The sequence below is a fragment of the Trachypithecus francoisi genome, unplaced genomic scaffold (genome assembly GCF_009764315.1).
Source record: "Trachypithecus francoisi isolate TF-2019V2 unplaced genomic scaffold, Tfra_2.0 Lachesis_group13, whole genome shotgun sequence".
NCBI lineage: Eukaryota > Metazoa > Chordata > Mammalia > Primates > Cercopithecidae > Trachypithecus > Trachypithecus francoisi.
This window is the reverse complement of record NW_022681458.1, coordinates 110,555,046-110,579,712: the sequence shown is the minus strand read 5'-3', so window position 1 is coordinate 110,579,712 and position 24,667 is coordinate 110,555,046. Positions and strand designations below refer to the sequence as shown.

General features: G+C 38.7%; 1 protein-coding gene across 1 annotated transcript in view; it reads right to left on the bottom strand.

Moving 5' to 3' along the window:
* Positions 1–24,667, bottom strand: part of NCKAP5 (NCK associated protein 5) — an 881,023-nt gene that overhangs the window by 621,179 nt on the left and 235,177 nt on the right. Inside the window, exon 3 of the mRNA XM_033231708.1 lies at positions 8,615–8,688. Within this exon, the coding sequence (XP_033087599.1) occupies positions 8,615–8,688 (74 nt within the window). The remainder of the gene's footprint in view (positions 1–8,614; positions 8,689–24,667) is intronic.

Below are 24,667 nucleotides of genomic sequence, written 5' to 3'. Positions count from 1 at the left end.
CCTTGTAGGTTAACCCTGATTGTTTGTAAAAGTAACTTGATCTACATGTCTACAATTGTTCTCTAATTTACTTTATCCAAGTGAAAACACACACACACACACATACACACACACACACACACACACACACACACACACACACACACACACACAGTATTTTAGGCCTTGAATTTCATCATGAAATTTTAAAAATCTAAAATTGTCTATTGTACCATAGTTAAAACCTCGAAGGAAAAAATGCATTTTGTATTTCTTCTTTTTGGAGAGGCCCAAACATCTCTCCCCAGGGTTGGAGAGTGGAGGTAGGATACTGGAACTCCCTCTCAGGCCTCTGAATATGGAAAAATTAAGAAGGATGGGATGGGGCTGGGGGGAGGAGGTAGTAAGCAAACAAATGACTTCTTTTTAATCCAGAGTTACCCATTTGGAGAGAGATACAGAGTTATATCCTAACAGTTCTTTTTTAAAAAATAAGTCGTAAGTATGCTCATGCCCTAACAAGTTAGTAAATTTTTCCATTAAAATTAAAATTAAATAGAAGGTCATGGTAAATTACCCATTTCATTTCTCCTTCTAGATTAAAAAAAAAAAAAAAAAAGAGGTACTTTTTCACTTCTTACTGTGAGTGCAATTCAGCCTTAATACATGCGTTTATGTCAAGGGGGCCATTTACACTGTTGCCTGCTGGAGTTTTTCTTCTTTCAACTTAGTAGGGAATATTTGCGATCTTTATTACCCCCAAATAAATCTACAAAATGCCTTTTGCTTGAGGCCTTTTAATTTCAGATAAATAAATCACATTAGGTTCCTGGCTGTCATATTAAGATAAGCATGGATCGAAAAATAACAAAAGTGTGTTTTAAGCTAACTGTCTTTAGATTAAATAGTGGTAAATTTCTCTGGGTGACCCCCAAATCATATTGATGTTGGGATATTTTTTGGTACTTTTGGAGTGTTTCTTGAAGAATATAAACCTGTTTAAACTAGAAGTGGACTTTTTAAATCATGTATGGGCCTACTTGTACAGTATTATTCAAATCTAAGCTTCTTGCGGTGGCAGTAAATCTATCTTTTAAATAGGGATATTTCCCCCGTTACATTAGGGATCAATTTTATAACTTTGTTGGTTAATAGTGACTCCATCTACACAGTGGTTTATTTATTAACTATAAAGATCCTAGTCCTGAATTTCTCATCATCCTCTGTACTGTTAGAGCTTAAACTCTTAAAGACAATTCAAATTCAATGTATTCCATTACTGACTCTTCATCAGCCATCACTCCAATTCTGCTCCTAATCAAGCCTTGGTTCATAATGCCACCTCCTCTGAGAAGCCTTCTTTGGAATTCTGAAGGACAGTCTCCTAAAATATGTTTTATAGAACCCCCTCCATCCCTCCAAGCCCCAGTGGAATAATCTTGATAAATGTGAAATATTTCTTGCAAACAATGTTTAGAGTGAAAAGGAAGGATAAACTCCCAAGGTTAGGGCCTAAATATATGGTCTCTGATGGATTAAAGAACAGTGGGCAGATTTGATAAGAAACAGGAAATCATGGATAGAAAGTGAGTACAGAGTTTTACCCTGACCCTTTTTGTGTCTCCTTGCCCCAGAAAACCTGGATTCAAATTCTAGACACCCCCTAATTAGATACATGCATATCACATACAGGTCACCAAAGGAAACTACAATGAGGATCGATCCTAAGGGGCAAGGTCAGATCTTCTGGGTGATCTGGTTCAGTCACACCAGATGTCTTTCCGGACTTAATTCTACTAAACCCTGTTGTTGGAAAAATGGTTCTTGGAAGCCAGTGATGTTATTTCATCAGGGGCTTCATGGTTATGAGAAAAAGCCTAAACACTCCCTTGCTTCTCTAAAGTAGGACCAGCAGTCTATAATAAGTATCCTTTGGTGGATAGCTTATCCCATAGCTCTCCCTACCACTGTTCAGGAATAACATAACCATTGAAGCATGTAGCAATACCCAATTTTGAGAGCCCTGGTTTCATCTCCCTTGTGCTGGACAGAGGGCATAGCTGAGAGGCCAGACTCTTATCTTGGCAGGGGTCTGGGACTGTCTGCATCTCTGAAACAACTCCTGGTGGGTAATTGGGGAGTGACATTGATGGGTTTCCAGGGTGGCTCTGGGGTCTGCATTTCGCTGAGACTACAGCTATGATTTAGCAATTCATCCCAAGGGTTGAGAACAGGCAAAGATAATGTGAGGCTCGCTAGCCCTGATCTCCTTTGACCTCAGCAGGGTGAATCAGGGATGCAGAACAGTAAACCATGTGCTGTTATTGAGTTGGCATAGCGTGATGTTTTGCTTTCAGAGCTTTTATTGCTATTACAGTGCACTGAGCTCTCTCTTTGTTTGCTACACATTCTCTCCCCAAGAGACAGCCTCTTTTTCTCTTGAGAGATTTGAAAAACAAATCATAGTTCTTATTTTATTCAGTGTCCACCATTAAGAATTCATGCAGAGCAGTTTTACTTGTTGCCAATTAAGAGCTCCCAGTGGAGGTCTATGATTACAGTGAAGGCAACCTGTTTAATACTTGGCGTCTCCTTAGTCTACATAAATTAACCCCATGAGGGTAGAGGCATGCTAATTCTTAAGATGTCGGGATGATAGGATGCTAAGATCCAGGATACATAGAAGGTACATCTTCAAGAGGCTCTGGGCCTGACTCTGCTCAGAAAGCATGTCTGCTTTTGCTTCTTACCTATATTTTACAACTACAAGATAATGTATAGATAACATTTTAGCAAAGAATATTTCTTTCTCAAGGATAGAATAATGGCATGTGGCCTCCCAGCAAGCAATTTCTCTCTCTCAATTTAGAGCTGGAGGAAACTTTAGAGGCACCAGAGCCATTAACCTCTAGCTAAAAATGTATAGATATATCAAAATTATGGGGAACATGAATGAGTATTTTGAGCATGGATCATTTTATTTCAATGTTCATTCTACTTAGTTAAGACATATTTGAATCATAAGGAGAATGAAAGCAAAGTTTTTACCCAATGTTTTTCTATTTCTTTTCTTAGAATAAGAATCACATGCAAGCCAGAAAGGAAAGGTAAAATTCCATTTAAAACATTTTGGATATATAAAAGTAATTATCCTTTTTTGCTAGAAAGGATGAGCCTTACAGGATCTTCTTCTAACCAGGGACCTATACATGCTTTAAAATTTAGTCTTTTACTCCCCCTGGTGATGTAGGAAACCATTAGTTTCCCCACCTTGGGAAGCAGGAGTTAAGTCCTTTACTTGGGCAAACAGTTTGTAATCAGTAGTTTAGATTCTTGGAAGTTTGTACTGAGGCTTTGACTTCCCCTCAGGAAATGAGTGAGGAACTTGGCATTGAGGTTTCTACAGGCTGACTTTCCCCTTTTACCAACAACCCAGACTCCTCACACTGTTAGATGCCCTTAAGTCACCCAGCCCAGTACCAGTGAAGCAGGTGGTACAAGTCATATGTATTCTATATTTGCATAGCAGTTAGATAGATCACCACTTCCCTCGATATGTTCCTTGCAACCTTGGAGTAGATGCTCTAAGAAAGATAGGATTCAGAGTTTTATTTTTAAAGTAAAAATGATATTTCATATCCAATATTTGCATATACGTAGCACATGTTAGTAGGATTAATGGCTCTAAGAAGTTCTACAATTAAAACAAAATGTTTAAGACTTGGTTTTATCTAAAATTTTTAAAGTTATTTGACCATGGAGTACCTTCATTTTTCTTAAAGTATCTATGACATAGTGACACGGAATATTGGTGTTCCTTGGAACATACTCAGGAAAATGCCTGCATAGATTATTTAGATCACTGATGCTCAACTGGGAGAGAGGATGATTTTGTCCCTTAGGGAACCCTTGAAATATGCCCAGAGACATTTTTGTTGTCACATCTGAGGGGTACTACGGGCAGGTGGTGTAAAAGCCAGGGGTCATCCTAAACATCCTCCCCTATGACGAAGAATTGTCTGTCCCCAAATGTCGACAGTGCCTTGGTTGAGAAACCCTAGTGCAGATATAGCTTGTTCAAATGAGGCTTAGGTGATCTGGAATCTGTGATTGGTAGCTAGCACTCTGCATTCAGTAGATTTTGTCATTTGATTTTGACCATGCAGACCTACTTACTCATTCTTCATTACCGTAAGACTTTTGATAAAACTCGCACCAGTTTGACTTATGAACATTTGAAACAAAACAAAGATGATAACGGTCCTTTCCTGAAACAGACCCCTCCTTGCCTGGGGACCAGACCAACTGCCTTTATAAAACTAGCAAATTAACTACAAGATTAGAAATTATGGCTCAGGAGTCATGCAGCCAGAGGCCACAAGATTCCTCACCTCCCTAGTTGCTCGTATGAGTAACATCGTTATGGCAAAACCAAAGATTGGTATTTGAGGTGTTTTTTCAGACCCTGCACTCTCATGGATCAACAGGTGCCATCCAGAGCAGTGAACTGGCTCCTCAGGTCTTGCAGCCCCCACCCTGGAACTGACTCAGTGCAAGAAGACAGCTTCGACTCCCTATGATTTCATCCCAAAACAACCAATCAGCACTCCCCATTCTCTAACATCCCTACCCCCACCATCAAACTATTTTCTAAAAAGTCTGGCCTCTGAATCTTGGAGGAGGCTGATTTGGGTAGTTGTAAAACTCCAGTCTCCCATTAACACGAAAAGAAAGAATATCTGAAGTGAATACTTGGACATTATCTTCTTGAGCTACTGGTAAATTGTTAGATTGTTACATTAGTCATTTATCCTCATGTTCTTTGAAGCTTTCTATGATATATGTATTATGTAGCTGTATCATTGCATAATATTTAAGTGTTATGAAAAAACATGTTTTATAAATGCAATATAATATTCTAGACACCATTTCATAATCTCAGTGCTGAGTAATCTTAATTACTAGCTATATTAATACCTTCTTTTCACAGATAAGAAAACTTCATTTCAGAGTTGTTATCCAGCAGCCAGTTTTTGCAGGCCAGACAAGAGTCCAAGTCCCCAAAACCTCCAGTCCAGTTTTCTTCCTATTGTATAGTATTATGCTGCTCTCACTTTTTTATACATAATTTTACATTTGTGGCTTGAAAGTAATTTCAATGCCATAAGCATTCATACATTCAATTTGTATTTTCCAACTGTCTGTTTATTCTAAACTCTTAATATGAGGCCACAAATGGATAAAGATTTTTTATCACATGTTAGGAGAGACATTTTCAGCACTCTTTTATGTTTCTTGTCAGTCACAAATATATTTAGCCAAATCAGAAATACTAAAAAATGATATAAAAAAATCCCTTTTCTCCAAATACTAACTTTTCACATTAGAACAAATAAAGGTACAGGAAATTATGGTTGTGTTTCAACCTGAACTAGTATACAGGTTGTCGCTGTGTGTGTGTGTGTGTGTGTGTGTGTGTATGTATGTTTTAAATCAAGCAGGGAGATACAGAGCAGATTAAACTCACCCCAACTTATACTCAAGTCTTAGACTAAGTTCTAGACTCTGACTCCATTCTCTTCTTTAGATGAATTCTGAGTTTTCCTCTTTAGGAAGGATTTGTTACTATCACAAAGACAATTGAGTTATAGGACTGCTCCCTGCTAGACAGTTATTTATAAACTCCACAAATTCCTTTGCAACTTGAAAACGCAGAGATAGATTGTAGGTCTATTTCTGTAGAATATTAGACAGGACCCCAAAATAACCAGTTATCTCAAAAGTGTTATTGCAACATATTTTTTTTTGTCACAGCAGATGGTTATGCTATAAGAACCAACTAAACTTGGTGAAAGGCTAGCAGCTCCCTCCATGAAGAAAAGGAAACTTTTTAATCTTTGCACCTAATCCTATATTATTTATGCAAGTCTTATCATTCACCAAGTGGCAACAAGAGTATGCTCTGTTTCAACCATGCTTTTGATCAGTCCTCCAAGGTGGTAGCCATAAATTAATCCTGACCACTATTATTATTGGAAGATCTAGCTATTCAGAACTTGACTCTAAGTTATAAGTTAGCTCCAGTATAAATGGAAGGCCATCAGTTAACATTAGCATCAATGACAAATAGCCCACTACTCCATGACAATGGTAGCAGCCACAAATCAAAGGCATATAAAATCAGAGAAGGAGCCTATACTGATTTATGGGAGCATTTGTTTAACTTCAGGCAATCTGGTTGTGCTTGTGGACATGACAAGCTATTCCCATGATCCTCTGTATATCATAGATTCTATTCTAACTTATGAATAAGCATTTAAAAATTTAATCATAACCAGAAAGGATTTCCTACACTGTTCACTGTCACTCACATATTGTTCTCTAAAAACAATTTGGCTACAGTTGTTGTTATGATATTGTAATAACCATCATAAAGCCTGTCACTTTAAGTCAGTGAAGTCAGGATCTGTTGGCAAAAATATAATCAAAAGTAATTTCATGATTCAATAAATAGTATATAAATCTGCTATTATTGGGGTTCATTTTCTTTCAATGCCACCCATTTCCGTCTTTTCACTGGAATTATTCTGACTATCCAAGTGTCATTATTACCTTCTATTGTTATTTAAATGGAGTATTTTTATTAGATCCTCTGACACTATATATAAGGCTTTGCTTCCTCAGCAGTAATAATTCCATTTCTGAAGGAAAATGGAAGTAACTATACACAAAATTCTAAGCTCTCACTTTATGTTAACTCCATGCCTGAAATGGAAGTTTAATTTAATCATATCTGAGAAGACCTAGATTTTTATTAGCTACCTCAAGAAAGTAAGAAAAATAGCCCTTTCCATGCAGGTTATTTTGGTTCAAAGAGCCCATGAAACCATTATTCATCTATAATAATGCATGTAAGATACACTTACTAACCAAATTAAACTCTAAATTTCTTTCATCAGATGGTGTTCTTTTTTTTTTGTAAAATTTTCTTTAGGAAGATGGGAAAAATAAAATATTCTATATAAATAGTTGAAATAAAACATTATATTGGTTATACAGTTTTTAAAATATACTTTACAAGAGATCTATAGAAGATATAATTAAAAGGACACAACCATACATACATTATTGTTGATTTAATTAATACATTGGTTCACAAAAGAAAACTATCAGAATCAGGGTACAGTTCTCAAAAACAAATCTAGCAAATATTGCATCAATTACATAAAATTAACTGGTGTGTCCATTAGTGTCAAACAGACTTCACTGAATTTTTGTTGTATCCTACCAGCAGTTTTTCTATGTATAGAAATAGAATATTCTCTGTTACTATAATCAGAGGTCTGTCTTCCAGTAGAAAAACGAATATAAGAATATAACATATTAAACTATATAGTACTTTACCCAAGACCTAGAACTCCTGAAAGAAGATACATTTCGAGGTTATTAGAATTTTTACAATGGTGCAACAAGAAGAGGCAACCCGGCCTGGCAAGGAGCCCAATGGTGATGGATTTGGATGAAGTCTAGCAAGAAAACAAGAGAGTTAGTAAATGTTTACCTGCCATCTCTGTGTACAGAGAGAGCACTCTCCCCATGGTGCAAGGAGATGAAAAGAAATAAAGGGACTGGGCCCGGTGGCTCACACTTGTAATCTCAGCACTTTGGGAGGCCGATGCAGGTGGATCACCTGAGGTCAAGAGTTCGAGACCAGCCTGGCCAACATGGTGAAACACCATCTCTACTAAAAATATAAGAAAATTAGCTGGGCATGGTGGCGGGCACCTGTAATCCCAGCTACATGGGAGACTGAGGTAGGAGAACTGCTTAAACCTGGGAGGTGGAGGCTGTGGTAAGCCAAGATCCTGCCATCGCACTCCAGCCTGGGCAACAAGAGCAAAACTCTGTCTCAATAATTAATTAATTAATCAATTAATGACTTTAGGGGCTTACTGAGGGTTGGTGAGACAAATGTACTTAATAAAACAATTTTGGTGCAATGAGAGGCATCATGTATTTAAGTACCAGCATATTTATTTCAAAAAGTAAGTAAGAGCTATAGGAACTTCAAAAAGGAAATTTAAGTTCCATAGCAGCACCTACAAAAGACATAATGGCACGTGCCCTAAAAAGCTAAATAATAATATTACAACCATCTTTGCCAATCTCAATTCCTAAGAGGCCCCAGGGAATGAATCACTTGGCAATATGACTTCTGTGATATTAATCCACCATTTCCAATAGGCATGCGGAAACCTTCTCAGACATTTTCCTTACCTAGTGTCAGAACCCTCTATGTAGAATAAAAACTAAATATTGGATAGCTGTACAACAGCATTATTAAAATATTCCCCTTTAATGTGAAGAGAAGCTGGACTTTGAAGCAGCAATGTTCTACTTTTTAACTAGAGAAAAACTTAAATAAATCTTGAAGTAAGCAAGGATCAAAGAATTTGGGTTCTAGCTTCCACATTACAGCTTTGCCATTCCAGGACAACAGTTTCTTAGAATCTAACAGTTTTTAGTGAGACAAGTACTTAGTATACATTCTGTAGTCTAACTGAAATATTTTAGATCAACAAAGCTCTAAAGGATGCTGCATGAACAAACAAATAAGAACACGAATTAAACTCACCTCCAGAGACTCCTGTGTTGCTCTTCGAGCTGACTCAGCAGATGCTCAATGTATTTATTGGAGTCCATGTATTCCTGCACAAGCAGACAAAGACAGATGAAACCTCGCTACCACAGCCCCAGCATGCTGAGACTCTGTCCTTATCTCTACAAGGAGTATTTACGAAAGACTATCCCTAGTTCCCTTCCGGTTCTAGGATTCTCTGCTTCTGTGACTTACAATCATATGTAAATACTATTTTTCTCATATCCTATGATAGTTTTGTAAAGAAATCACAGAAGAGAACGGTTGTTACACTGAGTCAGCATTACGATCCTCTTACTCACAGAAAAAAAGGCCTAAATTTCATAGTCATCTAAACTGGGGTCTGTGTTCTACTGTATACAAATGTTTCTGCCCATCATAGAAAAAAAAAAATAGCCAAAACAGTTCTTGATTTTACTGGTCTTATGACAGTCATGTTCCAGCAAAAGTAATGTTTTTAAACTATATAGAATATTTTATATAAATATAATATATACCCATATTCACTGGGTACTTGTATACACTAATGGACATGTCCATTTTTCTTCAGCTCCATATATACACACAAAACAGTATTTTTTTTTTAATTCTTAAACATAAATCTTTGGCTTCTAAAAAGACATGAAAAGTATGGTGTGTTCTGCTCTATAGAAATGTATATGTAAATTTATTTCTCTAAATCAAACTATTTTCCTGAAACGTATCTGAAAAAAAAATAAAGAATTCATGTGTCACGTGAGAAGTAAGCAGAAAAATCCATAGATTATTACAATGGATTTAATTTGTGATTTCTGCATATGAGGCTCATATGCAATGGTGTTTCCTTTGCTAACCTGGAGAAAATACGACCTATACAAATCATTTTATATTGTTTTGCTCTGAATCTGGTATTTTATTCCCTTTCTGTTTTGAAGTCTACCCTGCAGGCCTCTGCTTCTACATTATAGCAGCCTTCGATGGAATAGTATGCAATGATTTCGATGTTAAGGCACCCATGACAGCTACTGTTCCATTTCTATAGATTTGAAATAAACTGAGAACTTTGATTAACAGTGATATTTTCCTTTCAGAAATGTAGGTTTCTTATGAAATGGTATATATGATGTATTGCTCTTAAAGAAATATTCACTACAATAAGCTGAGGGGCTGAGAGAAAGATAGGCGTTGACCCCATATAATGGAAAGGGACCAGTCCTGATTTCTTTTGATCCTGGATCTACCCGTGTGGCCTTGAAAAGCCTTTTTACCTTTCCAAAATGTTTGCTAGACTAGAGGGTATACTAAGTCCTTGTCTAGCTAGAAACTGTTATGATTCTAAGGTACTGTAATTCTGTTATAGATAATTAGCTAAGAAGTTTTATGCTTATTGAATAAACACTTATTTTCAGGTGACTACTGAAAAGTTATTTAAACAAGACCACTGGGAATGTTAAAAACAAAGCAGAAATCTCTGCTACTGCAGGAAGTTGCAGCATACATGGTTATGCTTTTAAGTGTCCTGACCAAGGCTAAACCATGATTTAGAACACTTGACACTATCAAATACATGAATTCTTAAATATGTTCAGCCAAGAAAAACTAAATACATTGTTCCCAAGTAGAAATAAATGTACAGATCTTAAAGTTATTCATTTTTTCCTCATTTAACAACTATTTTTAAACATCTGTTAGATGCCAAGAGCTGTTCTAAGTGCTGCAGATATGGTAATCACCAAGAGGGGGAAAGCCACTGACCTCAAGGAGCTTACAGTCTGTCAAAGGGGCATACTAAATAAATGAACAGATTGGTTTCACGTTGGCTACATGCTATGAAGTAAACAGGTAATAGGAAAGACTTTGGGAGGAGCAGCTGTGTCACGTGAGGACTCCGGAAGAAGACTCCGACCAAGTGATATTTGAGCTAAGACTTGGAAGAGAAGGAAACCATATAGAGAAAAGGGAGCCAGACACTGCAGGCAGAGAAAACACCATATGCAAAGGTCCTGAAATGTGCTGTTGGAGGAACAGAAGGAAGCCAGTGGGTTCTGGGAACAGGGACTCAGGGATACTGGGTCTCAAATGAAGTTGGAGAGGTAGGCAGGACCAAATCAGGTGCAAGTCTTAGAAAGCAGCTTGGACTTGTCATTCTGTTCATTCTGATTATCTCAAGTCAGAGGTTGAAGCGGAAAGGTGTAGTGATGACAAATAAGACTTCAGTATCAAAGAGACTTAGGTTCAAATCCTGGTTTTGATACTTACTAGCTATGTTCCCTGGTCACATTATTAAATCTCTCTAAGCCTTAGTTTCTTCATCTTTGTCAGAGGCATAAATAATGCTTCATTTATGGAGGCATTGTAAGTGTTAAACAAGAAGTTTAAGTACATACATCCATCATGGCTGCCAAATAGCAAGCATGGCCTTTTTCAGAGTATTATATACCTCTTTGCAAAAGGAAGATCACTTTACAAGGTGAAGCCATTTTTCATTTTCTCTTCTCTTGCCAAACTTCAAGACTTTTAAGTGTACAGTTCTTAGGTTATACACACTAAATATTAGAGTAGGCAGTTAGGCAGAGATTGATAATACTGATCTCTAATCATTGAATGTAGTTGTCACTGGCTTGTGATTTCAAAGTTATTTCAAATAAAAATATTAGCTGCTTCCATTTAAACTAGCTTTATCCTATTTTCCATATAAATAACTATGATGACAAATCTTAAACCACTTAAAAATGGGAAACTAAGATTATCGATTCTTTATCCCTCTTTTCAGCTATATTTTTTCTCTGTGGCACTCTTACTTCCAACATTCAATATATTTTACTTATTTATTAAGGTATTGCCTCAATATAAGGCTAACACAAATGGATTGGGAAAAGAGACATGCATCTTACATATATTTTTTGTTAAGTGAAATTGTTTTTGCTCAACCTGAAAGAACTTAGGAAGTACCTTCATACCTGTATCATTTCCGGACCCTGAACTGGAAAAGCTAGTTACCTAATGTGAAAACACTATCACAAGATTATAAAATAGAATTACTCCTAGGGGGAATTTTGTGGATCCCTTTGGAGATTAACTCCAAGAAAACAATGGAGGGTGGTAGCACTGGGGCTGGCAGTAGTTAAGAGAAAACTATGGTCACTATAAGTAAAATGCTATAGGCATAGTGGCTGCAACAGCTTTGGGAGCAAGTACACAGAGGAGGTTATTGTACAGAGACTCCAGTATCCCAGCATGCCTGCAAAGGCAGAAAGAAAAGGTCCAGATAGATTTTTTTCAGAGTAAACTGAAAAAATGCACCATGGAACCCATGAACAAGTACTGTAGGACAAGAGAGAGAACATGATCCTTAATCATAAAAGAGGGTGTGATTCTGAAAATTATTTACATAAGAAAGATATGAAAGCATTTTAGAAAGAGCCTTCACATGTTCACTAGTATCCAGAAAGATGTGGTCTCTCTGATACATGTGAAGGAAGATTTTTTTTTTTAAATGTTGAGATGAAAAGACAGCAGAATTAGATTTTACAAGATAATAGGGTGAGCGGCCAAGATAATAAAATGACATAAAATAAAGAAGGGGCTCAGTGAGCTAAGAATTTCAAGGCAACATAGACTGTACTCGCAGAATGGAAACCTATTTATTGCTGTCCTGTGATTTTTATTATGAGGTGACTCTCCTCACCATGAAATGGTGCTTCAGAGACAACAGGCAACAGATTTTGGTGTATTGGCACTGAATTGTTCATACAGATGAAAGTCTATTTCTCAATATCTCTTTTGGGAAATAATCAAATTCCCCAACCCAGGCCAGGTACTTACATATTCCTCTTCTCCTAGTTCTACAGTATAAGTCAATTAGTATATGTATCATTCAGTTAGTGAAGAGTAAGCATGATGTAATCCAGGGAGAAAAAATAAACAACCATATCCACATCTTCCTTGATGTCAGTGTTCACTATTCCTAACACATTATCTATGAAAAATGTCTATTTCCCAAGCCTTGCTTTGTTCAGCATGCAACTTCCTACCTCATTCCGCACAAAGACATTATTAAACTATTGTTACTACTAACTTGATGAATATCCTATTCTACTGGTTTCTCTTAGAATTACAAAACCTACCTTAGATACAATAAATAGTAAAATTGACAATGAAAACATACATACAGTCCTGAGGAAGATAAGCTTAACCTGTAACTAAATTAAGAAATAAAGAATAAGGATAAAAATGAATGCAGACATGATTGATAAACAGGCCAGAAAATATTGGTTTGCCAAATAATGATAGCATTTGAGTACTTGATAAGATTTGAGATGCAAACAACAAACAAAGGGATAAAGAAATATTTCAGCACAGGGGAAAAAATGAGGACGTGATTATGCACATCGAAAGGATTCATCACTTTCCAGGTAGAGTTAATGGAAAACAAACCACACGTCTATTGGCACAAGAGTTGAATAAAAATAGTGAAGGCAAAAATGGGGGGCTTGCTTGAATGCTTACAGCCTAACAAGGAGCAAAACCACATTAGCTCCATAGCTTACAGCCACCCCAAATGCCCATTGAAATTAGTTTATAGACAAACCATAAATATTACTCCCAATTAAGTAGCTCCTATGTAACAAAGCAACAGAAAGACATTCTCAGGCATTCATGAATTCATAAAATATAGGACCTACATCTTTCCATTAAAAACTGAAAGATACACATATGCATAACCAAAAGGTGTCTGTGTGCCAGATAAGTATATGTACACATGCATGTATAAGTATATATGCACATATGTAATACCTGAGCAAAGAATAAAAAATGGGAATTCACAATATAAAAAGAGGCTTCAAAAGAGGTTAATTCAGCCAAACAGATGTTTTAAAAAGTAATTATAAAATAAACATAAAATCCCAGAAAGAAAAAGTAGAATATACATTATCTATTTTTGTGATGGGCAGAAAGAGGACAAGAGGGAAAGAAAGAGGGAACTATTAATAGAAGGGTGCATAAATCATTTTGAATACAGGGGAAGAAATTATTGTTCTATTTTTGACTTGAAAATAAAAAATGCTTAAGTATAACGGTGTGTTTTTCCTGTGTATGCACAATTGGGGAAAGCAATTTCGTGATACATGTGATTTTAAGACATCGTGCCCTTTTGATCTAGAAACTCCCTGTCTAGAAATCAGCCTGAGGAAATAATCAGATTAAAGCAAACAATATTTATCGATATATTATTTGTGACAATATGGAAAGACTAGGTATGTCTTATTTTCCAAAACTATAGAAATAATTAAAATAAAGCATACTTTTTCATTCGAAGAAATACAATTCTTAAACTTTGTAAATAATATATAATAAACTAGAAAACAGTGTAATGCTAAGTGAAAGCAGGATAAAAAACTACATAATCTCTCTCATCACTATTTAGAAAATGTATATGAAAGATTAATATCCTACAGTAAATGGTAATATGGGCTAATTTAATTTTCTTCTGTATATTTTTTCTTTGTCTATAGTTTTAAAAAACTATATGCTCATTACAAAAATTTAAAGTAATGGATATTACATAGAAAAATACCGTACCAGAAAATAATGTTCATGAAGATTTGATTATAAATTTTAGAAAGCTTGATCTGAAATGCCACAAGGAAACCATTTCCTTTATATTATTCTAAAGCTAGACTCATGTTTGAAACAATGAACCCCCCTTTCCACTTGCCCTCATTAGTGTTCTGATAAAAGCATTTCACCAAAGTTAGGATTAAGGGGGCTGAAGGCGGGGGGTACCAAGTTACACCAAGTCATATTTTATGTTTTAAAAATTTTACAAAGGTACAGCATTAAAAAGACATCTGTTCCTTGGCTCAAACTTATGCAAATTAGAATCATTTTAGAGATATATTTCAGGAAGTTTGCCTTTCACTTCTTTTAATGCACATGTTTCAGGGCAATCAGTATGAAACATTTAAAGTGATTAGAGGTTTATAGATATACTGAACATTGCATGTCTTTGTAGCATAAGCCCATTTAATGTGAATCTCCTATTGTCTGAAGTAGGTCAGTTCTGAGAGAGGCCCATTATAAATGAATTCTAATGATGTGAGGATCTTAAGTATCATTCATCTTAAGTGGAGTTTAAAATAAAATCGTATATCAAAGCTTGCAGAGACCCAAAAATCCCTCCAAATAATCTTCGCATTATAATCAGCATAACTTATGGCAGAGCTTGTGAAATCCTGCCAGCAATTTTGTGACTAGTAACAGAATCCCCAATTCACCTTTGGGCAAAGCAGCACCGGCGAGGCGGCCAGCTGTTCAAATCAACAGAACTCTCTGCAATTAGGAAATGACTAACTACCACAACAAAGTAATTTTTAAGGTGGGGGGGCATCTCTTAATAGAAAGGTATATCTGCATGGTGAATGTAAAAAACTCAAATAAAATACCCACTTTGGGAATTATACAGACAAGGTAACAAATACAAAGGTGTCCCATAATTAACTGGCATCTGTACCAGTATAAATTCTTCCAAAGAGACTTTTTTAAATGTTAAACACCATGAGCAAATCAATTTAGGAGTCCCAGCTTGAACAGATCCATCCTCCTGTTGCCATCTTAGCATCAGCCATCTTGAATTCCTCTTTTCCATTCCCTCCTCATACAGCTGCAACCTTGCCTCTATCTAAGGCAGACTTTCTAGTGGAGCTTCCCCAATAGAGCCACTGATGGCCTCCATAAGGTGGAATCTCAGGATTTTGCTTGGTCCTTGTCTTATGACCAGTACCTGTAGAACTTCACATTTTAAAACCATGCTCTTCCTCCCTGGTATTCTCTGAAAGTGTCTCCCTGTATTCCATCACTCTGAGGTTCAGCATGGCCCATGCTGCTCAATCACACTCTGGAGGTCCAATCCTGTGAGTATGGCTATTTCCCAAACAGGTCCGTTTGGATGTGCCACACACTCTTTCAAGTATGTCATCCTTCATTTCTGTATCCTCCAACACCTACCATAGCCCTTGAACATCTCAAGCACTCAAGGGTGTGTTGAGTAACTGAAAGAGTGAATTAATTGGCTGGATGTAACCAGGCTCATAAGAGAATCTGAGATTAGTCTATAAGTTGTCTCGGTCTTCCAAAACTTTTACTTGAAAAGGTTTTGATGATCATCGAAACATTAGGCAATCATGACAAGACAGCAGAAACAGTGTTTTTGTTTCGTTTTCCCTCTCCTCTCTCATGCGCCACTCAATGTGATGTTTCTGACACCAGATGAATGGGAATCTTTCCCTATACATCAACCAAACAATTCACCAACAGACACCAACTAGGTGTCCTATAATTTAACTCAATTCTGACACCATCTACCTGGAGATAGCATCAGATCCCTCAAGGTAAGGGCTCAGTCACACAAGACTGCTCCTGACTTCAGACACCAATCACAAGTACTACAGTGGGCTGCCACCTATAATTCTGACCAGCCAGCTATAAATCAGGGTTCCCACCACAACCTCCTCATGCTTGATAAATTTGCTACAGCAGTTCACAGAACTCAAGGAGGCATTTTACTTAGGTTTACCCACTTATTGTAAGTGAGACTGCAAATGATACAGATAAACAGCTAGATGGAAGAGCTGCATAGGACGAGGTATGGGAGAAGGGGTTCAGGGCTTCCATGCTCTCTCCTGGCACACTGCCCTCCAGGAACTTCCATGAGTTCAGCTATCTGGAAGCCCCTTGAGCCCAGTCCTCTTGGGTTTTATGGAGGATGCATTATGTAGGAATGACTGATTACATCAGTGGCCATTGGTGGTCAACTCACCCAGAGCTTGGTAGGTAGGGCTGAAAGTTCCAACCCTTTAATCACATGGTTGGTTCCCCTGGCAACGAGCCCCCATCCTGAGGCTATCCAGAAGCCCACAAAGAACAAAGATGCTCCTATCACCCGGAAAATTCTAAGGGATTTAAGAGCTCTGTGTCAGACGTTATCACTCAGAAAATAAGAAAGGTTTTAGGAACTCTGTGTCAGAAACCAGGAGCCAAAGACCAAATATTAGAACAAAAGGTTCTCCTAGTACCCTATCTACAAGGGTTTTAGGAGTTCCGTGCCAGAAACTGGGAAGCAGACACCAAATATATATATTTAATCCTAGCAGTTTTCTAAATTACTGTATACTCATAATTTTATTCTATTGGTACAAGCCAGAAATGACATTCCAAAGACAAGCTATTGATAATTTTACAAAATCAGTGTGTTTTTCTAATCTTGCAACTCTGAAGAAAATTTAGGTACATTGCTCATCTATGGCATGTAAATCATAGGAGCTGTCAAAAATTTCAACACAGTAAAATTCACAACCAAAATTTGCTTTCAAATGGAGAGATAACTGATAGCATGATGACTAGCAAACCGCATAGAGTGAAAACATCTCTTTATAACCTCTGTCATATATGAAAATTTCATCAATATAAATTAACAGTGACAGAATATAGTCAGAGAGCACATGAGACCATTGAAAAGCCTCGTGACCTGCTATTTGGTATCAAGGCAGTAGACTAATGCAGATCAGACTATGAGTACAGCTTAGCAGATCTTCAGAGTAAAACATACTTCAATTTGTTGGATACTGCTTAACTGTTCCCTATTATATATTTTTCCCCTTTTAAAAAAAATCCCCCAACTCTCCCCAGTTCTAGCTGGACACACTGCTCCCAAGCTAGAAATTATGTTTCTCAGCCTCCTGTGCTGCTTGAGGTAAACACGTGCCTGAGTTCAAGCCGAAGAGGGGTAAGCAGAAATGGTTTGTGCAATATCCAGGAAATCCCCAGCCTAAAGACAACATACGGCCCATTGTGCACTCTTCCCCTGGCCAGAAACAGTGACGCCTTGGGCTCAGAGACAGTCCTACATGCAAAGGATAGCTAAAGTGATAGTTCTTAGAGCACCTATCCACTGACCCTAGTCTTTCTACCTCCCTTTGACCTAAATAAGATAGAAATAAATTCCTACTTATTTAAAACACTGCATTTTGGGCTTTCTTTTTTACTGTACACTTAGCCTATGTAACAAGTAATAGAAATATTGGTCAATTCTTTTGAAAGTTAACATGGCAAACAGTGAAATACAAAGCAGCAGTCATCTCTATATTACTTGATTGATTGATGTTGTTTGTAGATGTTATAGTTTTCCAAAGCACTTTGACAACCATTCTCATTTAAGCCTCACAACATCTTTGAGTCATGGTCCCCATTTCAATTTAGAAAACTAATGCTCAGATTATGGTTAAGTAATTTGCTTAGGGTCAGACAATAACAGACTTTAAAAGTCTGTTTTTGCTCAGTTCAGCACATTTTTTCACTGCCCTAAAGAATGCCCTTCCCACAGCTAACTGCCCTCAGAGTGAATTTTATGTTGGCTAGATGGAAACTAGCTACAGAATGACCCCCTCCACCACAGCCCTCTCCACCAATTTGTAGTGTGTGTTGGGGGGAATCTGGCTAGATGCAAAGCCATAAAACAAAATCAAGCAATGAGCTTTCAGATTCGTACTAATTGGGCATCTGTGTAAGTTTGGCTTTGGTTCCACTTTGATTTCCCTGTCCTAGTGCAATGAGGGTCAGGGAAGAAGTTAAGTTGTATTCTCCCATTCAGTAGTCTACTCTGTTAATAGTAATGACATAAATCTACATATAAGTTAAACAACTTTTGGTTATATTATATTTGAAAAAGATGCTCTAATACTTAGATATTCTTTCTTAGGTAAAAAGAGTTATACTTAATTTTAAGCAAAATAGTAACTATTGTATTTCTCAGCAGCCTGTATCATTTTCTTAAATATTGTTCTTATAGCAGCTTAGGAGATAAAAACATATTGGTCAAATGAAGGAATTCATTTAGGTGGAAAAAATAAGTTCGCTTATTTATTTTTTTTTCTGAGGTAGAAATAAAAACGAATTCAATCTATCCTCAAGTTCTGCAAGTCAGTAACATATCATTTGTCAGCGTGACAGTAGATTGTATATATTTTTAAAAAGCCACCATAAAAATACAAATGACATAGTTAGCCGAGTCCTCATTTCAACCTCTATTTTTCACTTGATGGAGAAACACCAGTGGAGCCTTATATGAGTGAAAAGTCTTGGGTCCCCAGCTACTCTACATGAAAGAATTTGGCCATGGAAAGTTCAAAGACTAATTTAAATCCCAGTATTACATCCACACACAGCAGGAATTTGACCAATGATCCATTGCATCAGTACACTGTACTTTCATACATTTCCTTCTACCCAAATACTGGATCACGCAACGCCATTTCACTCACTACAGTATATCAGGACCCCCTGAGCCTACGATTATCAATACCATTCAAAATCTGGCCAGGTATGTTCTAATTTTCTCTCCCATCACTCCCCAAAGCTACCCTGGGAGTCCAGTGAAGCCAGGCTCCTTGCTTTTTCTGAACAGGCCAAGTTATGAATTCTTTGCAATCCCAGCACCTAGCACAAGACCTGCAAATAATAGGTGGCAAGGCATTTCTAGAAATCAGTGCACTGGAATTGGGTTATGGCATTAAGTACGGAGAACACATTTGTTTGCTGCTACTTACGGCTCCCATCTGTTCATCTGAGTCACCTGGTGGGCTAGTTAAAACACAGATTACTGGGCCCTGACCCCAGAGTTTGATTCAGTGGGCATGCAATGGAGCCTGAAAATTTGCATCTGTGAGAAGCTCCCAGGTGATTCTAATGCTGCTGGTCTGGGGACCACTCTGCAAATCACTGGATTATAGTAACCAGGATTAGTTTACTGATTAGCCCGATTACCACCCACTGTCCTCTTAAAGAGATTAATAAGGCCAATGTAAATAATGCCAGATGCAATCATTCTACAAATATTTTCAAGGGCTAATTATGTTCAGGCACTCTTCAAGGTCTGGGCAATACAGCCATGTACAGTGCAGACAAGTCTCTGCCTGCATGAAGGTAACATTTTTGTGAAGGGGACAGACAAAATAAGTGGAGGTAAGTGGAAAAACAAAACAGAGAAAAGGAAAGGAAGGGCTGAAGTAGAGGGGTGGCGTTAACATAGACTGCTGGAGGAAGGCCATACTGAAGACATTTGAGCAAACACCTAAAGGAAGTGAGGGAACTAACCCAGGTGGCTACTCTGGGAGACTCATTCTAGGCAGAGAAAACCAGTATAAAGGACTTTGGGGGCAGGAGTGTGTGCCGGCATGTTGCAGGAACAGCACAGAGGCCAGTGTGGCTGGAGTGCAGAGATGGGGTGAGGGGAGGAGGATGGTCATCACAGCTGCCTAAGCCCTTGTAGGAACTTTGCCTTTTGTTCTCAGTGACATAGGGAACAATTGCACTGGGATTTGATTTGAGGAGTCAAATGGTCTCACTTAAGTCTTGAAAGGATCCTTCAGGCTGCTGTTGACTGAAGGAGTAGCAGGCAGGGGCAGGAGCAAGGAGAAAGGAGACCAGCTGAGGCCACTGGAAGGAGATCATCGTCACTTTGACTAGGGCGGTCACCGGGAGAATCATGCTAAGTTGCTCCCGGATTCAGAATCTGTTTTGAAGATGGAGGTAACAGAACTTCCTGATGGATTGAATGTGGGATATGAAATAAAATAAAAATCAAAATAATATTTGGTTTTGGGCCTGAGCTGTTGGATAATGTGCTATTTATTGACAGAGGGAAAACTAAGAAAGGGGTAAGTTTGTACAAGGGGTGTTGAATAAATTGTTCTCCTTTGGCCGTGAAGTTTGCTATGTCATTACATATGAAAGAGCAGATGTCAACCAGGTCGTTAGTGCTCAAGAATTTTGGATTCCAGTGTGTAAGGATATAAACACGGAGCCATGACATCAAATGAGATTACCTAAGGAAGGAACTACACTAAAGAAAAAAAGGACCCACTACTTGGAGGTTGGTAGGAGAGAAAACAAAAAAAGTAAATGAAGGAGAGGCCAGTGAGGGAAGAATAGGAGAAGGTGTTCTAAGAAGAAGGTAGTGTTAAATACAATCAGTGGTCAAGTAACAGGCCCGCAAATTGGCCAATATAGAGGTCATTAGTGGCCTGACAAAAACAGTTTCAGTGGAGGAACCTCTCCAAATACCCCACTTGGGGTAGAGGTTGGGGAAAGGTGAAGAATGAAGACAAAATTTTATGCCAAGGGTAGGGAGAACAAGTAAGAACAAAGCTTTTTCAGAAAATATCATAAATATCATGTGATTCTTGAAGATCAGTCTTCAAGAGGCCATGGGGCTATGGAAGCCCTTGGGAAAAGGGTGCATTCCAGGTCCTATCCCAGAGATTCAGGTTCAGTAAGTCTGGGAATAAAATGGGACCCAGAGATCTAACTTTAACAAGAACTTGTAGGAAGATGTTGCCAGTTCTCCTTGGGGCACTTTTTTTTTTTTTTTTTTTTTTTTGAGACGGAGTCTCGCTCTGTCGCCCAGGCTGGAGCGCAGTGGCCCGATCTCAGCTCACTGCAAGCTCCGCCTCCGGGTTTACGCCATTCTCCTGCCTCAGCCTCCCGAGTAGCTGGGACTACAAGCGCCCACCACCTCGCCCGGCTAGTTTTTTATATTTTTTTAGTAGAGACGGGGTTTCACCGGGTGAGCCAGGATGGTCTCGATCTCCTGACCTTGTGATTCGCCCGTCTCGGCCTCCCAGAGTGCTGGGATTACAGGCTTGAGCCACCGCGCCCGGCCACCTTGGGGCACTTTTGCAGAACGGTCTCCCAAATAGAATTTCTGGTTATTTCCAGTGACTTAACGCAACAAAACAAACCAACTGCCACAACCACCATGCAAGCAACACACCAAACCTTTCCCTGAAACACCTTCAACACCTGTTCTACCAAAGTGAGTCAGGGCCTTGGAGTCTCTTGACATTCAAATGAGATTGGGAACAAGGTGATAAACATGAAGACATTTTAGAAACAGAGCAGATGGTGCTCCTCATGTTGGATCTAGGAACTCTTTTAAGAAAACTTAGACCGCCTATTCCAGGAAGACGCCTTTTGCCACACAAGAGGACCGTCAAACTATTTAAAATTTTTGTTTCATTTTTATATTTATCTTTAAGAGATTTCCCTCAAGAAAGAGGCTATTTCCTGCAGCGTGAGGAGATTATACATTTATGCACTAACACATAAACCTTGCTTGGACTTTATTTTCTAAGCCAGAAAGCATTCGTGAATGTGCAGATTTCAGTGTGTTGCCTGTTAAACTGCATTTCTCACTTACGGGCACTGAACATAAATCACCCTGGAGGAACGAACATTCTTCCTGGAGTGAGGTATTTCAAAGACTGCCTCTACTGCCTCTTGGTGGGGACGGGTGGTGCCCAGGATCTGATGACATTTATGTCTCTATTTTCATGGTAAAATGTGAAGACGAAAGTAATGGACCGGATCTGAGTTCTCCTGCTGCAGGCTATTGTTTGTATTAAGCAGTTGAACACCGTTTGACTTGTCTTGGTGAAAAGAAACACTAGCTCTATCTTGTTGCATTTCTTCCAATAAAAAGGCAGCAGAACAAGTGAATCACTACAACTGACAAGGATGTTTTCCTCTTACCCCTAAATGTTGTCTCCATATGAAGAGATGTACTAAGGAGACCATAGGCATTTATTTCCCTGCCACAGGCCTTGGGAAATAAAGGATGGAGTGCCTAAAGAGACCTTCTCAGACCTAGTATTTTGCATATGCCCTCACAAAAAATAAACCTGTGTCACCAATATAGAACATGAAAGCAAACCAAAAGTCATAAAGAATTCTGGAAGTCAGAAAGAAGTTTCAATTTGATTAACAAAAGCTGCAAAACCAGAACCCAAAACACATCCAGGATAAAATTACCATGAAGATGAGGACTGAACTGGGAAAAACTGCAAGCTCAGATTGGACATAAGAGCAGGAGGGGCCTCTTGGGCAATTGTCTGTGTGATATTTAAGTATGGTATTCCACGGCCACCCCCCTCCTTCCAGCAACTAGTAGGAGAGTTTGAACTCAAGATAAAGAGCTGTTCTCTACTGAGGATTAGTTTCCATCTAAGGAGGCAGAGCCATGAGGCTGGGGTGGGGTTTTGGGGTTGGGTTCTGTGCAGGTGTGGAGGCCTCACCAGGGCTGGAATTCATGGGCACCTCCCCACAGACACTGTAGGCCTATTCAATAGAACCTGCTCTCCAGTCAGGGCTGCCAACTCAGAGGGCTTCTAATGTTATGTGGAGAACCAGGCATCCTTCCCCAGCTGTAGCCGACTTAGTGCTGAAAACCCTTGAACTTGTCCAACATCTTCCACAAAGAGGCCAACTCTATAGAAAGACACTTAGCTTCATGAGGACTGGTTATTTGGTATTTCAATGTGATGCCCATTGCTAACACCAGGACTGGTATAATGGGTATAGGTGCAAAGCAGGTCCCATCTGGCTGACAATCCTTATTTCAGATCTTGACATCTGACCATGAAAAGGCCAAGCTGGAAACAAAAGGGTGGCAGAGTAAGAATGAGGGCCTCTGCCTCCTGGAAACAGAGGAATCTCTTCAGGGGGCTGGGTATATTTTCACTATGCAGCTCCGCTTTCTAGTTTGCTATCTTAGCAAGCTCTGTCAAGAAAGAATGTGGAAAGGGGAAACAGTGGGAAAATAGCCACTCCTGATACTACAACACCCCTTTCTCTTCAACTTTACCTCCAGAGACTGAGCCTATGCCATAGTTCATTCTCTAATACTAGCATAAACAGCTTTCAGGATAATCATGCCTACTGAATCAACTGCCAATCATTCAGGGAAGATTTTTGGGATGGTTCAAGAAGATGGAGAGAAAGGACTTGTGAAGTAGAAGATACCCACCCCGCCCCACCCAAAATAAACAACTCAGTAGCAAAGACTTCTCTTTTTTCCAATGAAGACACTGACGTTAAATACAACCTGTTTCTTGGCTTCTTCTGTTCTCAACTCTAGCTTGTAATATATGAAGTAATTTGAGATTATCCTCAGCAGTTCCACAAATGTCTCGTGGTATAAAATGATTTCCAATACTGTGATTAAAAAGTGCTTTTATAGGTGGTAACCTGGAGGGCTGATACAACCTGAAGTAAATAGCACCGCTGTCTTGTTTGAAAGGTAATTTGAAAGCCATTTTGTTCTGACTGTGGAGAATCTAGTTCAGGAGAAAAGTTTCTTCTCACCTGAGGGGCCAAACCAAATATGTGATGCAACATAGCTGTGGCACTCTTTGAACCTTCTCACTGGAAAATCTGGAGAGAAATGGGACATATAGCAACTTTTCATTTGAAAGCCCTTGTGCCCAGGGCCCCCGTCTCTGTGCCAGTCCATCCTTGGAAGAGCAACGGTGCAATGCAATAACTCAGCGCTGCCCGTCACCTGATGGCGGCTGGTATGCTCCCCTGGGTTCTACCTGGGATGACCAAATGGTACCTTTAGCCTCCACTGAACACCCACTTCACAAAGACACATTATCCTAACAATTAGGATCTAATGCAACAGTTCTCCCACTGTGGACACAGACCAACATTGTTAGCATCACCTGCAAACTCATTAGAAATGCAAATTCTCTGGCCTTTCCCCAGGCCCACTGAACTCTGGGAGTGGAGGAGCCCAATAATTTATGGGTTTAGGAGCCTTCCAGGTGATTCTGATCCCACTACACCTTAAGAACGACTGTTCAATAGTCAAATTAACCGATCATTGCAATCATTCACTCCGGGTGTGTGAGCCACCCCTTCCCCCGCCCCCTTCCACCTCCTGCATTTTCAAGATAAATCATTTGATGCTATAGTGAATTTGAATTACTATCAGCATTGATGAACAATTCAAGGTTTCTTTTCAGAAGATCTCATTTTGGAGGGTAGAGGGCTGGGCAATCAGACCTTGCATCAGGTGAAACACTGAAGTTTAATTAAAATAATGCAAAACCAGCAATGGCTGCCCTGCTGTGAAGCCTATGTTTGTATTTAATGATGTAGGTGCCGTTTTAAAGATCAGCACGAGAGAAGTACCCATGATAAATACGATGCAGG